Consider the following 17804-nt stretch of genomic DNA (forward strand, 5'->3'; position numbering starts at 1 on the left):
CATCCACTGTCAGGATCAGTAATAAGCTCACAATGTGCTTCTTCCTTTGGGGCACAATGTTCTATAGCTGACATTTCCAGGAAGCAAAAATATTTTTGTTTTCATTATTTTTTTTTTTTAATAAATGCAGTGAATGCTCTCTTGATTTAATTAAATTCTAGAGGAACAGTTAAAAATACAAACTGCCAGTAACTCTTTAGTAACAGAAATGCTGCTTCATTATTTCTGAAAGCATTGGGGCTGCCCATTTAAAGCATCCAAAAAGAGCAATGGACTCCAGTGAACACGGGAACCAGCTGGTAGGAAGAACATCGCTCAGGAAATCATCTTTCAAATACAGGAAAAGCTGAAGTTTGACTCTACAATTTTAACTTGTCTTGGTAGTGAATAAAACAGGCAGCACTGAACGCTCACTGAGCTGGATGTAACATGTTCATACATCTGAAACTGAAGAAGAACTGAGAAACTCCAAACTGGTTTTATTTGTACTATTATCCATCTCCAGTCGTTGTTTTGCAAAAAAATTATGTTGATTATTTGAACAAATTGGAACTGGGAAGCCCTTCTCCTGTAGTGTTCCTTCTCTGAATTGGGTACATTGATGTAAATCACTTCTGTGTTTATATATATAATATAGGTCACCTTTTATAAGCTTCCTCGCTTGCTTTTTTCCTAAACAAATTCAGAAATACAGAGCAGCCCCTGATTAAATCAGTTGAACTATTTCCGGAACAAGATGCATTTCCCCATAATCTGTCTAAAATAATGGAAATTGCACTTAAATGGACATTTCCAGGTCAGCTGAGGCTTTGAATCTGTCCATAGTTTAGGTACAAGCCCCATAAATTCAAGCACATGCAAATCTCTGCCCATTTGCAAGGGCCTTAATGGAGATTATTACCCAGTATCTTATCCAAGGAAATGTGCCCTGCTCTGTCCCAGGCTTGATCCACATATTTCACCTCGAATGAAAATTGTTCTAAATTCATTTTCTCTCTTTAAAATGCTGTGATGGAAGAGGGGATGACAGATGCCTTTGCCAATCTGTCAAAACCAGGAGGAATTTTTCAACCATTTCAACGATGCCTTATTTGCTGCCGAGACTGTCTGTGACCATTTCCTTTATTCCAGAAGTTTGCTGAATGACATTCTCACTTCCCTTTGCCAGCAGAACTTGTTGTCTAATCATTTATGCTTCTCCCTTTCTCAGATTGTCCTCACAAGATTTGCAGCTAGAGATTTAATCTTCTCATTCTATCAGCAGTCGAAAATAAGAAGTCATTAGAGAACAAGACTGATTTCTTTCTTAGCTCTAATTCTCTTATTGCCTCTCCTAGCCACAGAATCTTAGATTGCCTGAAACCCTGTAGGGAGGATGGGTTTATTGTAGTTGGGATCAAAGAGACTAAAAAAACTTCAAAGTTTTAAAGGAAAAGATTGAAGGCCACAAAAAGAAGCATAAGGCTCACAATCTGTGCAACTGTATTTGCAAATGTGCAGAAACTGAATGGTGAGAACAATCTGTATCCTTAAGAAGATGATGTAGAAAGACAGAATATTAAATATTATATTGGAAAGAACTGGACAGGCTTCACATTTGGAAGCCAAGTAATTAATTGAGATTAAAATAATCAAATGGAAAACAAAGAGCAACATTCAGGCTGAAGTGGCCTTTGTGCCATGGGTTTTGGTTTTATTTTGGGGGGAGTAACATGACAGCTTTTTTGCAAGAAACATTTACATACTTCCCCTTCCTACGAGGAATGAAAACTCAGCACAATTTAGACTACAGCACCCACAGAATGACAGAAAGTGGGAGAAAGGTTTCAACTGGGTCTTTATGATTGTCAGTGGTTTCTTCTGGTGAAAATTAAAAACCAAAAAACCCCAAAACAACTAAAAAAATCCCCTCAAATCAACCAACCAACCAACCAACGTCAAACCCAACCAATCGACCAACCAGAAACCAAAAGAAAAGTACACAAAACCCCCCCAGGCAGGTGATTCCAGGACCTCAAGGAAGACAGCTCATACAGGATACTGCAGAAATGTAAGTCCTGGGGAACTTCAATTTCATTCCTTTGTTTCCCTCCTGCCCTATAAGGACATGACCTGGCACATCCTTTGCGAGTGACTTCCCTTCTGGTAGCCACAGTCAGAACAGAAAGTCAGGTTAGGATGTGATGGGAAATTTAATATCCTCTTTTCTACAAGCATTTTTTTCCTATTTTTTCCCCTCTTTTTCTATTTTCAGGCTATGTTGCTGGCTTCAAATTTATTCAGATGTAGTCAATCTAAAATGCAACTTTTATGGCCAATCTCCTCAGCTAACCTGGACTGGATTTAAACAGCATAAAGCCAGTTTCTGCTGAATGCATTGATTCCATCCACACTGGCAAACTCCTCACTCATCTGCACCACCAGGACTCCCAGGGTCACATCTGTGCCTCTGGCTTGGCTTTGTTTCATAATACATGATTCTCTCTTGTGATGTTTGTCTTCCATCTTCAAGAGCAAAAGAACCATCCAAGGGATTACCAGCTGGGAAGGTGTTTGGCGCTGTCATTATTACAAAATGCTTTTTTTTTTCCCAGCCTAAAAACGAGGAGTTTGTGGTCAGACGTCTGTAAAGAGACAGCTAATTCATGGCAGGGCTGTAATTGTGGTAAGGACTGCAAGAATAATCCTTTTCTTTCATTAGAAAAATGCACAAAATATGCTTTCCACCTTGAAATTTTCATCTCTGCAGATTGCCATGGCCAGAACCACTGGCTGCTCCCCAGGCTGTGACACCTGCTCCACTGGAGCTCTCATTTTTCTGAAGGAAGACTCCGACTCAGAACTCGACCCATGGAGTTTATTCAGTGTGTAACTCTTCAGTAAGTCATGCTCCAACCTCAGCTACTTCCAAATTCCCTCATTTCCTTTTGAGATTTATTCAGGCAGAGATTACAGGAATTGACCAATTTCAAAACGGTTCATGGGATAAAACTATTTATGTGGACACTCATAATTGGGAGTAATTTTTCTGTGAAAATGAATCTCTCTTTGAGAAGAGAAAATTTGGCTCCCTGAACTGGCTGGGAATATCCCTGTGTTCCACAGAGTGGGAGGGGCAGTTTCATATTTATCTGCAGCCTTGCTCCCTGCTCCATTTGATCTCCATGTCACGACTCCCCTATTATTCCATCTCTTATAAAATATCTCATTAAGATTTGTACTTTCTGGACAGTGAACTGGATTTTTATGTAATTATGTCGAAGTAGCTGTGCTTCCAAGACCACAATAGCCTATCTATAATATTTGCTGGGATTAGTTTTTTTAAAATCATATCTAGTTCAAGTGCCAGATTTATTGACTAACTTCAGTAGTTCATTTAGAAAAATGAAGAAGTAGAGGCACAACCATATCACTTGTTCACACTCTGTCAGTGTGGGCCTTGTCATATGTTCTGCGATAGCCATATGTGCTTGGGACATACGATCTGCAGTTCAACAAAGGGAGCTCTTCCCTCACGAGGAATTTCAGACTAACCTTTCCACTTGTTTGCCTTTATCTTTTCAGACTTCTTAGAGGGGGGAAAAGCATCACAAAGTCATGATTTTTTTTCATTGCAAATTATGGGTTACTCAGTACCATCATACAGGAAAATCCAGGTACAAATAAAGTCACCCTAAAGGTGTCCCTTTGCCATATTTTGAGTGATGCCCAGCAATCCTTTTGACAGTTTCCAGAATGAGATCCTGTGGTGCAGTGGGGCTAAACCAGGGCACAGCTGAATCCTTTTCAGCTGAAATCGGTGTTTCATGGCAGTTGCCTTAAATAGTAAATTTACATTTAATTTCCATGTGCTATATTCAAGTTTGTTACAACCTAGTTCCACATTACTAAGATAGGAGACAAAAATAGAGAAAAAAACACCCTAAACTCAACCAAACTAGAAATGGATTTTCTTGTTAGCTGCCATACCTAAAATTTATTTTACTTAAGTTTCATAATCAGTTTCCAGCCACTGAGCTTTCCAGAGAAAAATGTTGTGTTACAAAGAACAAGGCACTGGGAGTTTTACATACAGTGAATTTTCATTATTGACAACCTTTGAATTATCTGCCAAGCTGTACTTTTTTTGCTTTCCCCAGACACCATCAGATGGCAAAAAAAAAATCACTGTCCAAATATCAGCAGCAATTAATTCTGTGACTAAAAACCAAACCAAAACAAACCAACAGAAATCAGTCAAACATAATGATCCTTGTGGAACAAATAGGAAAATTGAATGTCTCTGTGATTCAGTGATTTGCTTGAGCAGTGTCTGTCCCCACTCTGCCTTTCCTGTACCTTCAGCTGCTTTGCAGACATTTTGCCCAGCAGCAGAGTGTGACACGCAGGGACAGCCATGTGTGGCATGGCTGGGCACTGATTACAGCAGCCACTCAGCCATATGGTGGGTCCCTGGAATCAACACAGCTGATTGTAATGCACAGTTGGTGCATTCCCCACTAAAAGGGGAAGAAACCCAAAGTGTGTGTCTGTAGTGCACACTGAAATAGTAAGAAAAAGAGATGGGAGAGAAGTGAGAGCAAGACAACAGTCCGACTAAATGAGTCCTTTGTGACACAAATACTGACCAGTCAATGGGTTGTTGAAAGAAAATACCTGTCCAAATAAAAGAAGAGCTTAAGGAAGTCTTGTCATGGAAAGCACACACCCCATTTATTGACACACAAGCAGTAACTCCCACCCCCTGCCCGGATTTCTACCATTTCATTCAGCAGATACCTGTAAGAATTCTCTCAGATGTCCTTATGTTTTTAATATTCAGGATACAGACTTTGTCTGTCTATATTCAAATTCCCGAAGTGCTCATTTTCCTTTGGGAGAAGGCTGTGATTACTGTGCCCTTTTCCCCTGGTCTGTGCCCACTGAGGCTGTAGGCACCTGCACTTCCCCCTGCCCAGCACTGCCCAAAACCACCCTGACCAATGGACGCAGCTCAGGAAGCTCAAAGGGAAGCAGTATTTTCATGGGCTCTACAGGTGCCACCTCCCACGTCATTTACATCTCACAAAACATTTTTTAAAATTCCGTTTTTTGATTTAAAATAAAAGTAAAACCAAAATAAAATTTCTCTGTCAGAAGCTGACTTTTAATTTAAAAGATCTGGAAGAGGAAACACTGACTGGCCTGACTCACTGGTCCAGTTTCTGACAGTGTTAATGAAGCTGTAAAGCTGCAAGGTAGCAGGGACAATATTTGATGTACTCACATGTTCATCCAACACTGGCTCTGTTTTTCTAAGAATAGAGTTGCCATGGAACATCTACATGAGATACATCAAAGTCAGCTGCTCTGAGCGCTGAAATCACAGCTCAGTGGATTTATGGTTCTGCACTACTACACAAGGTTACCTCAGTAAAGACATTTATTGTCCATTGTTCTTTCTGTCAGTGTTTATATTTATGCAAATCAGCTGCAAACTTTAACAGATTGGAAGAAGAATGCTTTAGCACATTTAAAACAGCTTTAAAATGATCATGAAGTCTAAGACACGGTAAAATCAGGTTCCAGAGCAGATACCATCTTTCACTAGTATCACTACTATCTTCTATCATGCCAAATGGGAAGAAAAATCAGTAGGAACTCAGCATCAAGATATATTGCAATAATTGGGTAGAATTATACCAGACAACACAACATGTTAAATAAAATAATTCTAATAACATCCCAGCCTGCCAAATGACAGGAACCCAAGACCATTTATATTGCTTTCTTCCATGGATCAGTGGAATTAGTTTTAGCATCCTTATGTCTGAGTATTGCTTTTCACAATCAATATCTACTTTATCAGCCAGTATGGAAATGAAGAATGGATCAGAGGGCAAAGACTTCAAAAAACCTGTATGATCTAAAAAAATACATTGAGAAATAGCTGAGGTAAAATCAGATTTGAATTATTGCCCTCATTACTGTAACATTAATATTCATTCAGTCTATTTTGCATTACAACTGCAAAATTTACAAAAGTATTTTTTGGATTAATTATTTCTTCATCAGACGAGGCTGATAGTTGCAATGAAGGAAAATACAGTGCATCTATGGAAATCTATAGGAACGGGTGCTGTGCTTCCTGTTGTTTTCTACCCAGATAAACAGTGACATTTAATCTAAACTCGTCTGACACAAAGCAGAAATGCACTTTGCAAGTTCTTAAGGGAAGTTTAAGCCTGCCCATTGAGTAATGGAAATGAGGTTGACTCCTACTCCTGGTTCCAAGGTGTCTGGGTGAAGAGAAGCCTCTCCATATTTAGGAACCTTCCAGCATTTCGGTGCTGTGCCAGTCATGCCTGTGGTCCCAGATAAAGGTCACGGGAGCACAAAAATGTAGATCTTTCACTAGTTTACTGTGTTCACACCAGGGAACAGCACAGATCTCAGAATTACAAAATCACGGAAATTAGGGCTGGAGCGCAACCCCCTAATTCAGCTGCTCTTTCTCCTCCTCAGTTCAAGTAGGGGTCAGTGAAATCTCTTAATCTAGGCAAACACTGGCTTAGTCTGTGACTCAGGTGCTGCAATAGAAAGGTAATATGATATTACCCCACTGGCAACCTGGTAAAAACGACATTGGAAGAGCTGGATTCAAGCAGAATAGAGTTTCTTTGATTTACATCACTGGAGTATCCCACCTCTGGGCCACTTTAATCTGAATTCCCTGGCTGGATACTGTTCAGGGCTTGAGTCACAGTATTTTAGCCACAAGCTGACACACTGAAAGAATTCACTCTGCTTAAACAGCTTCAGTTCTTCCTCTGTCAGACAGCAGCCCAGATCATGTCTGCTCACTGCTGACATTATAATGCACCAGAAAATTAGTCTGCACCTCCCAAAACCAGAGGTGTGGGCTTGCTCTGAATTAAAGTGCTGCCAAAAAGCAGAAGTGAACATTAAAAAGTGCATAAATTACACCATGTTCATCTAGCTGGTAATGCAATACACTCCTTTTTAACTCACTCACTGATCTGGCTTAGAGTAGCAGCCACTGTGAGTGGTTGGTATCTGGTGGTTAATAGATGATCCCTGTCATGTTCCCAGTGGGAAAGTGTCAGCATGCCAAAAGCATTATTCCAAATTCCACCTTGTTCTTGTACATGTAATTATTCTGCCATAAGCAGTGCAACAGCTGTCAGCCTCATGAACAGGCAGCCCCGGGGGGCTGAGGGAGATGTACCTCCCACCTGGAGAACAGAACACTTTCCTCTTACCGAGGCTGCTGGAGGGACACTCCAAAACACTGAAAGGCTGTGCTCAGACCCCTTAAAACATGCCTGACTGCCTTTTTCCCTCTCAAGAATGAGTTCAAACACCCCATCACTGGGTCTCTGTTTTACAGATCTAATTTCCAGACATTTAAACTTTATTTCATGCCTACAAGAAACTTCTTCCCATAGGTCTGCAGCCAACACATCCCAAAATGAAACAGGGAGAAACATACTTTTCTATGAACCCAAGGGTTCAATCTTTACATCCTGGGCTTTATTGAAGGTGGTTTTGTTTTGTTTTGTTTTTTTTGCAAGGTGTATGACTCTGCTTTGCTCCCTCTCTGCACAACCAGGCCTGACTGACCTCCTGCTCCTGAGCCTCTCTGATAAGCAGCTGTTGGCTACTCACTCCCACCCTTCCTCTAAAGAGGATTTGACATAGTTAATTGTCCTTCTTATCTCTTTAACTCTGAAAATTTTTCACTTCGGGTAAGTGACTGCCAAAAGCATCACCTGAGTGCACAGCCATTGTTCCCCCAAGTTGCTTACTGACATCTCTCATCTCTGACCATTGTTTAGTTTCCTGTTTGCTCTTCCTGATACCTCCTTGGAATTCAACCCCCTTTATTCAGAGATAATAATGTGAAACACAGAAAGGGGAATACAAGCACACCAACAAAACCCCAGTCATCTTTTCTTTACTTTCCTAAGTGTTCATTACTACTAAATTCACATCTGTAAATGATGTTGTGTTTAGAGAAGGAACAAACAGAAGAGAAGAGGCAGAAAGGAAGGTGTGTACACAGATCTTCCATCTCGTGGCACTTCAGAGGAAACTCCTCTGCAGCTGCTCAAGACCAGGACACCCAGGGAGGGGCAAAGGCACAGGTTTGATGGGGCCTTTTGCCCAAACTGAGAGACCTCCAGGCCCCAGACACTGACTGTGGTTAACAAAGAGGATTAAATCAACATTTGCACAAGGTGTCATACTTACACTGTCGTTGCTTCCTTTGTTGTCCTCATATTTTGTCTCTATATGAATGGAGAATTTAGGCAAGAATGAACACTGCAACAAAAGAAAAGTATGTTTAACACAAGGAGTACGCCTTGCTTCATCAGCTGACACATTCAGTACATCCCTTCTGGTATCACCTTTCCTATTTTTTTCAGATTACTTCAAGAAAAAGAGTAAACATTCACAGAATGTAAACCTGAAAGGTTTGATGATTCTGGAGGGATCCAGAGATTCTATCTAAAAGCTGAAAAATTATAATGAAGATATAAATAAATCACTATAAGCAGTCTGGAATAATTAGTTGCAATGGTTTTCTTGCTCACCATGCCCAGGAGTATGAATGTCCTGATTGTCTTGTTAGAAATTCAATTCACCAAGATCTTGAGAGCAACTTGATATCCCTCATCATAGACCAGCCTCATACACAAAAACCCAAGGACACTTCACCAGATGCAGGTCCAGACCAGACAGACAGCAATGCTTTCATATGTGAGGGGTTTTTCTTAATTTTCAGTGAGAAATGAATTTTGGGATAATTTCCTATTAATAAAATTAAGATGGATTGTGAGCCCCTGTGAAAAATCCTTTATCCTAAATCCAAAAAAATCTTTAGATTATAATGCCAGAAAACCCCAAAACCCCAAAAACCCAAAACCCCAAAAAACCAAAAACAAACAAACCAAAACCAAACAAACAACCCCCCCCAAAACTCCAACCCACCAATGTTTTTCTGTTAAAGATTATTATTCTGTACTTACATAGGAATAAATTTATTTTTCTGAGGGTTGCTTAGCTTAGTTGACTTATGAAGACTAGAATTTGTAATACTAGGCAACATAATCCCACCATAATAAATATTTCAAATATATTTTATTTATCATTTCACAGTTCTTTCAAAGCAAGTTTTCAGACAGGCAGATAGAGCAGCTGTCTAACCAGCTCTAAACGACACTAGTTCAGCGTCTTTCCTGTTAGTCACCGAGGCTTTCCTTGCATTAACTGCCAGTTCCTTGTGTGACACATCACTAATCCCCTGTGGCAAATGACTCTTTCATGGGCTGTACATCCAGGTTATACAATGAGGATGTTTGGATGCCTCAGTGTTCACACTGCTGCTGGTCCAAGTTCAGGCTTGAAAACATTCAGAGAGTTTTTCTAAGGGAGGGGCTGGTGTAAGGGAAGAGGGCATTCAGGAGGCCGGGTGTAGTGCAACAACTGAAATGAGAAGGCAGCTCCTTGGAGACCGCAGCAAGTCCATCCCTCCTTCAAAGGGTATCACCCAGCAAGTCATCGTTCAGTCTTCTGATCACAAGATATCCACTATCAATAAGCTCATCTAGAATCAATCCTCGTTGAAAAATCAAGTGAGGCAGATTCCTCAAAATAAGGCTCTGGTGCCACGGAAAGCAAATCCCCCTTCCTGCTGTTGATTTGAAGCACATCTGCAGTTTCAGAGGGGGTTATAAATAAAGCCAAATGCCAGATTTCCCTTTTACCTCGGTATTAAATAAATGCCTGCTATTTTCAGTCACTGTTCAGAGGTTACCAGCAATGAGTCGGGTCGTGGCACTGAAATGTCACCACTCCATGGACTGAACGTGAGACTGCATTGGGCTGCCTGTAGCTGCTCAGCAAGCCCTGCTTGAGTCTAGTTGTTGATTCCTGTGACCCAGAATCTAAGCTCTGATTAAAACAAGAGATATTCTAACCTTGCATTTCAAAAAGAAGCATTAAGGAAAGACCAAGGATCCTTAGAATAGCATAGAAGAATGGTTCCATTTACCTCAAGCCACCTCATTAGAGAGCCACTTTCTGTAAAGCCACCCACAGGCAGCCTCCCTCTGTGTTTAGTATGAGGGAGAGAACAGTAACAACCTAATTTGAGATTATAATGGTAACATGGGCTTACCCCAAATGAAAATTCAAATTCACCAGAAAGTCCTCCACCGCAAAAATCTGTCTGAGAAACTCAACTGGCTGGCAACCACTGCTCCAGCAGCTGTGGGGGGTCTCGCTGCCTTACAGGAACACTTAGCAGGGTCCAAATTTTTGAACATTTCACAGAATGTGTCTCATGATTCATCAGCTGCACTCTGACTAATTGGCAGAGGGCTCTGGCAGAACCAGAAAACTGTTTATGCATCATTCAAAAGACCATTATTCATCGTGCAAAAAGTTGGGTTTTTTCCCCTCAAGTGGCCGCGTATTAACTGGGGATTAAAATTGTTATGCAACAGTCAGAATCAGACTGGGGAGTGAATAGCAGGTAATAAACCTTTTAGGAGATTCTTATTTTCTTCTGAGCACCACTCCCTTTCTGCTCTGCCTCCTCTGGGGCCCGTGTTCTTCCAGCGCTGACCTGGAGACGATCGATCCCGAGCACACACAGGAATGCACAGGGCACTGCTTCCAGCTCTCCATTTCACCACCTCTACAGCTTGCAAGGTTCCTCTTGGGAATGAAATAGTGGCAAATTCAATCTTTAACCTGAAATTAAACTTTAGTTCTACAGAATAATTCAAAATCTCCAGTCACAGTGTCTTCAATGATAAGGTGTCTTTGTGTAAAGCTCCCAAAGGAGGCATCTTAGGTATTGCCACCTCCAGATTTTTTAGACGTCTCATAAACTCCTTTAAAAATTGTTATACCCCAGCACACCTGTGACACTCAAAACAAGTAAAGGGAATATTCAGGGATTTTTGTTTGTTTTCCTAAACTTTCTATATTTGGCACCTCAATTTTCGAAGAACCAGGAGAGGTTTAAGGCTCAAGAGAGCAGCCAGTGCCGCTGGAATAACAGGACGGTGCCCCAGTCATTACCAGCCGTGAGCAGGGGTATTTCCACCTTCGAATGAAGGGAATGAAAGCAGCATATGGAAAGCACAGCTCGCAGTTGCGTTTGCAATTCCCTACATATAACCTCTTGAAAAACGAAGGGCCTATTTTTAGCATGATGATTGATTAGCGTTGCCATAGCAATAAGCAACACTTAGAAGAACAGGGTGGAACCGAAGTGTGCCAAAACACTTGCCAAAGTCTTAAAGAGACAGTCAAACACATGCGGGGTGTGACAATCATTTAATGGAGAGGGCTGTCAAATTAACCTTTGTGTAGTAATTCCACCTGAGGTGGCTGTGGGAATTACTGGAGTTGTCAGCAAACATGTTGGTCTGAGAGAGGTTTCTTCATCCTCTGGAACCTGCTTTGTGTGAATGATGCCAGTTCATCAGTACTGTTGCAGCTGCTTTCATTTTCCATGTGGTTTCTGCCTGCAGAATGTTCAAAGACCTGCTAGAGACCTCATCCTTGCTCTTCACCTTTCTTGCTCCTTGTGAATATTAATCCACAATCCTTGGCAGTTATTTCTGTACAGTAAAAATTAATCCCACTCTTTTTTTTCCTTTTTTTTTTTAAGCAGCAGAAGGCATATTTCCCTAAATCTGAACATAAAAGCCCAGCAAGGCAGACATTTCATGTAAATGTTCTCTCTCATCTTCCACCACTTCTCAGACTGATGATTTTTTAATACGGTCACATATGCATTATTTTGACAACAGAGGTGGCACTGGATTCTTTAGAGAGCAATCTCCATGGAGCCTACAGACAAAGAACACAGTGACTGCTATGATGAGGTGACAGTGTTCAAGCAAATGAAATCTTTTCCATAGGGTAACTTCCATGTATCACATCCTTTAAATTCGAAATTTTGGGGCATTATTTTGGTACTCGGGGGTAACAACTCAGGGGGTATTGAAGATCAAAAACCTGGGAAAGAAAAATGGAGTCCCGATTTTGCTGTAAGCGACAAAGGGGATGTGGGGTGATGGAAGGTGGAATATTCCATGTTTCTTGGAAAATGGACAATGGGGAGTTATTGACTTCCCTCAGACTGCTCCAGACAGCTCTGCATGTGAGCCCCCAGAGCTGCTGTGTGATCAGGTCACCCAGGCACAAACCAGCATCAATCAGGGTGACAAGGCTGGAAGAGAATAGACGGAAAGGGCTGGGCAGGGCGATGGCATTTGGAAGATGTGACTCAGTGAGAGGGAGGAGAATTTGGAAAGCAAGATAAGCACAGGAAGGTGGCAAACAGCAAACAAAAGTGCTGTTGAGTGGAAAGGAAAAGAACAATGCAAAAACAGGGCTTGAAAATAAACAAGGGAGCAAAACTCTCATAAACAAGCCGAGAAAGAAACCCACTGTTTGTATTGTATACAATAACCTGGAGATGGAACGATGACTAACAAGTTGCCTCCAACCGCCATAAAGCTCTCATCTCTGGCTTCGCCTTCCCTTAGGATCTCTTTCTTTGATACATGGGAACAGTAAACTGCTTATTGAAGAAGAAAGAAAGTGAAAAGCAGCGTGCACAAGTGGAAATGACAGTCCCATCCATCAGAGAGGGGGCTGGATTGCTCTGGAATAAGCCAGTGCTGGAAAAAGGGGGAATTCTCCCAAGCAGTTGAGTTACTCGTTTCAATGGGATTAAGATATTAAATGAGAATACAGGTTTGCAGCTCTCTGAAAAAATGTATTATTTTTTTCTTGTAGATACTACATAGGTCCTTTCTTTTCCTAGAACCTCTAAGGGAAATAAATCTGTGTTTTCCCAGGACAATGGCACCAGTGAGCCTTTTTTCTGAGGGAGGATAAGATGGGAGGGTGCTGGTAGTAACTTTGTATTAAATCTAATCCTGCAGTACAGATTCTGTTGTATTTTTGATGCAGACTCATCTCTACAGATCCTCAAACTGCAGAAAAGTTTCAGCCCTGAAGAGTGAGGGGTTAGATCCAAATTTCAAGGGCTGGTAATCCGATAAAGAGAACACAGGAAAAGACTCTACAGCAATGTTTATCTGAAACAACTGTTTTCCTTCTCAAGTCAAGTCATTATAAAAATAACAATGCAAAAACATTCCTTCCAGATAATTTACTTCATGGATAAACCAGCAGCTGAGTGAAGCACAAAACACGCCTGTTCTCAAAAGTAATCAGAAACCAGCAGGTCAGTAATGGACCATTTAGCAACTCTCACTCTGGGGCCTTGACACATACCAGATGACATAATTTTATTTTCCTCAGTCATTTGCTGTAGAAGAATAAATGTCATTGTGATAAATCATCAAAGGAGTTGTTGTCTCCTGCTTTCTGTTCCATAACTGTTTTTCATAAATATTCTGGATTTATATTCTATTCATAAGTTAATTTGGGACATTGGCATGTTGAGGGAATGCTGCTCCTCCTTGTACAAGGCAAACAATGCCATGTTAATATTTGTTTTGTCTATATAATTGTGAAACTAACAATTGTCTGTAAATTACACACAAAAAATTATCCAGCTCTTTTTAAATTTCAGCCCCAGAACTGAAATATTGCTAACAATACCAAAGCCATTCAGGTCAGGTGGCAAAACTATTTGAACTGATCCCTGGTAAACACTTGAACTGCACCTTCAAACCCAGAAGACTTTGCTTAAATTCTCTTTGTATTTTTCCTAACCACTTTCTACTCCAGCTTGAGAGCTAAACTTTGGCTCATTTTCAGTGTACTTCAATCACAACAAGATTTTGTACCATGGTTTAGTCACCAAACATTCATGATCTGATTATTTGTTTGCTCGAGGCTCCTTTCTTTTTTTGTCCAGAATCTCCACTGTCACTCGAGCAGGTCGAATGGATATTTGCTGTTTATTTTCTAACAATATCCCAATGCAGATAAAGAAACTTATGCAATTCTTTTTTGTTGGTTTGCAATAGACGCAAGTTTGCTTTCTAGTTAATTATTTCTAATCTTGCTGGGCAGGCTCAGAAATAAAAATAACAAAGCCTCCTAAAAGTTCAGTTGTTCTTGCCACTGTGAGCAGCATAAATATTTTCCACTGAAGATACATATTTGCAAAGGCTGTGATAAGCTGGCACACAAGGGGCTGTTGAGAGCTGCAAGGCACCTTGTCTCCATCCTCCAAGAGAAAAAGGCCCCAGCCCCTGACCAGCAAAGGAATTCTTTCCAAAGCCAGCAGCTAAGAGCACCCACTCCCCAGGAGCAGGTGTAGCTGGGCAGGAGGCACCTGACTGTGCCGAAGTCCAGGAATCGCTCATGGAATCCACTGGAGTTACTCCTACATGGCTCCCTTTCTGCTGCATCCTAAATATGGTTTCCCGGGTTTATTATCTTAACAGCAACCTAAGCACAATATAAATGGATTTTTAGACAAAACCTAACCATGTGTTTTAGCATGATATCTTGTCAGGTTTCTAAAGACAAGATCAAAACCAAAGCAGCTCCAGTGTGTAACTTGAAGATGCTTTCTTCACATACTGCTCTGATGTAACACCCCAACCACTAAAACTTTGAACTTTACAGGAATATCTTATTCCCGAAATAGTGCCCCCAAATCTGGATCACTTCCTTTGGCTTCAGCTTTGACAGTATTTTTTGACATCCTCCTCCCTCTCAATATCAGCAGGAAGCTTTCAAGGATTAGCTCCAGCTCTTGATACAGCATTCTTGGGACAGTCCCCATGTGTCATCTTCCAGAGAGGAAGTCTTTTGTACGGCAGCTTTAACGCGGTGCGTTTGCAAATGCTCTCCTGACATGACCCCACAGCACAAATTACACCCCACAAAAGCATCACTTGTGCAATAGTTCTCTTCAACTCGTTGTCTCAAGTGTGTCGGTTGCTTTACATGCTGTTAATATGGTTGTCAATACCCAGTGGCAGACGTGGCGTTTGCTGTCAAATTTAGGGGGTTGCTGTGTAACAAATATCATTACTTAAAGCAGATGCCACCACAACTGGATCCAGACTACAGAGGACTAACATCATGACAGTATAATTTCGGTTCCTGTTCTCATGCATCCAATAGCTCTTGGCTTTTTATACGACCGTGGCACAGAACAATATTCTGAAAATTATTTTTCAATGCCTGATGAGCATTTTTTCTTAGGTGTCCTAATTTCAGGTCTTTAAGAAGGTCATATTTATGAATTCCATAATATTCACAGGAGAACCAGATTGATGAAATTATTCCATACTGCATTTCTGAATGTCAGAGTATGAGCTTGAATGCAATTTCTCAACAGCCTTCATATTTTACAACTGAAAAACCTCAAGACTGTCAGTAAGGTTCAGTCTGGTGCTCACATCCTCTTCCAAATCACTAACACACACTGAAATAACATGCTGAGCCTTTAAGGTCCTTCTCTTTATTTAGAGTGGAGCTCACAAGGTTAATAAGGTGTGAACATACCACACACAGAGCAGTATGTACTTGATAAGATTATGCTTTATTTATCCAATTACTGGCCTGCCTTTAGAATGAGTTTTCCTTGAAATGAGGCTCAATTTGACTCTCACCATATCCCACAGACCTTTCAGAGTGAATTTATGATCTTTAAGAAAAGGCTTTCCAAGCTATCTAACATATTTTGGGCAATGTCTGTGGGCTTATTCTTTCTTTCAGAATTCTCTAATGAATACAGAAGATCAAATTTAGAGAAACATTCCAGACAAGGATAGCAATTATTCCCAGCGGTATGTTTAACATTTTTGTTCTAGATTCAACAGTTTGAGGCAAAGGCACTGTCTCTGTTTTCCATGAAGATAAATTCATAGCCTATCAGGTCCATTTATACATATTTCAGATTTTTGTCTGAAGTAGTTTCCCTGATCTCTTCCCAGTAATTCTAGCTCTGTTTCCTTGCACCATGGTGAGTAATTAGTCCCCAGCTCCCGCAGGCAGTTACACTGTCACTTAGTGTTTGCTTTGCCTAACTTCTACATTTCTGGACTGATTTAATTTTTCTTTACATGTCTCTTCAACGCTTCAATCACTTCTGCTGATGCTCTGGAACATTTCTGCAGCTGTACCTTCCTCCAACCTACACCAGGTGTTGTTTCACCAGATTAAACAGAGATCACCTCCTGAGTCAGCCTCTGAGTACAGCACTGCTGTTTGGTTTTAATAATGTATTGCATTTCAAATTTAGATACATGTTTCTACCCCTTGCATCATTCCCACTTGTCTATTTCAGTTAAAGAAAAAAAAAATCACATTAAAAGATTCATATTTACTTTCAGTTAAAACAAAGATTTACCATGGAGAGATATCAGTGCAACACAGCAAATGCCAACTTCCCAGCCTAGAACTAAACGTGCTATTAAAGGTAAACCTTAATTAAAGTGAACCGTCACACACCCTACTGAAAGTGTCTTCTGGTGAAACCAGCTGAGAATTTGTCCCTCATCACTAGTGTCCACCCTGGGACATTTGGGTTTCCTCTGACAGTCAAAGGAATGTTCTAAATACCTGCAGCACGTATTGAAAGGCACAGTTTGTTGCTTTGGGTTTTCAAACCTGGCCATCACAGCTTCAACTCTTGGTCTCCAGCTTTCAGATCTGAACCTTTAAATCCCTTTGTTTTTTTCTTTTTATCACACACACAAAAAATTTTTTCTCCTTGTGCTTTATGAGCTTTTAAAAAATCCGCACAAACATTTTGAGCACTGCAGAATTAAGAGAGACATCTGCATTATGTTTTACCTGCAGTCAGAAGTTCAAGATAAATCAAAGCAGGAGTTTCTGAATGGTCCCTTCACCCGCAACCTCCTCACCATCCCCTCCTCACCTTCCAAAGGCTGCTGGAAACTTATTGTTATTATTGAAGCCAGCACATTAAAACAATTTGTCTCATGATTTATGTGCTATATTTTGCCTTAGCTCTGCGAGAGGGAATAGCTGATTTTTCTGGGCACTGTGCCCAGATTATCTTTAATTTTGTCTACAGATTGTACAGTTTCCCAGATACTATACCAGAGATGAGCATTTTTTAAGTTAATAAAACAATAAATAAAATCTGTTCTCCTGTCTCCATGTAACAACTGGAACCTTAAAAGCCTCACCCTTTTTTTATAGAAGCTTCTCTTTCTTACAGTCAGTAAGTAAAAATATATAAAATTGTTTTGAAGTGACAAAGAAAAATAATTTATAGGATCCCCTTAGAATGACTTCAAATTTCCCTTTAAATTGCTTAAACAAATAACTAAAATAAAGTTTTGCTATTGAATGCATTATGAATAAGTTACATTAAGAAGGAATCAGATTGGATTCCACTACTACATTGTACATAATTTTTCTATTTTTAGAACAAAAAAGAGGAAGAAAAACTTACTGTGTATTCTGGTTTCCAATTGTCCATTTGTAAAAAAAGGAAAGAAGAGGGGAAAGAAAAAAAAAAAGAAATGTGAAATAAAACAATGATGCAAGAATCTTACAGTAAACACACATTAACAATAAAATTGAAGGTGTCAGATAGTCTGCAGATTTATATTTGACTAAAGTCTCAGGGACAGTGAAGGACACAAGTCAGATAGGATCCAAGCACCTGATGTTTTCTTTGCAAGCAAGAAATTGCACAGATACAACACTCCAGTTTTTACCTATCCTTAGCCTATAATCTTCATTTCCTGATCCCAGTAAATATAAGGTAAAAAAACCCCATGCAGTTCAACAGGAGCTGTTAAAGAGAC

At 40.3% G+C, this 17804-nt stretch overlaps 1 protein-coding gene across 1 annotated transcript in view; it reads right to left on the reverse strand.

The window, feature by feature from the left end:
- Positions 1–17804, reverse strand: part of PITPNC1 (phosphatidylinositol transfer protein cytoplasmic 1) — a 79255-nt gene that overhangs the window by 20418 nt on the left and 41033 nt on the right. Inside the window, exons 4-5 of the mRNA XM_066200348.1 lie at positions 17447–17454; positions 8254–8325 (exon numbers count right to left, since the gene is read on the reverse strand). Coding sequence (XP_066056445.1) covers positions 8254–8325; positions 17447–17454 — 80 coding nt within the window. The remainder of the gene's footprint in view (positions 1–8253; positions 8326–17446; positions 17455–17804) is intronic.

This window comes from Chamaea fasciata, unplaced genomic scaffold, assembly GCF_029207755.1.
Source record: "Chamaea fasciata isolate MVZ Bird 193981 ecotype frontalis unplaced genomic scaffold, bChaFas1.0.hap1 SCAF_19, whole genome shotgun sequence".
NCBI classification, from domain to species: Eukaryota; Metazoa; Chordata; class Aves; order Passeriformes; family Sylviidae; genus Chamaea; species Chamaea fasciata.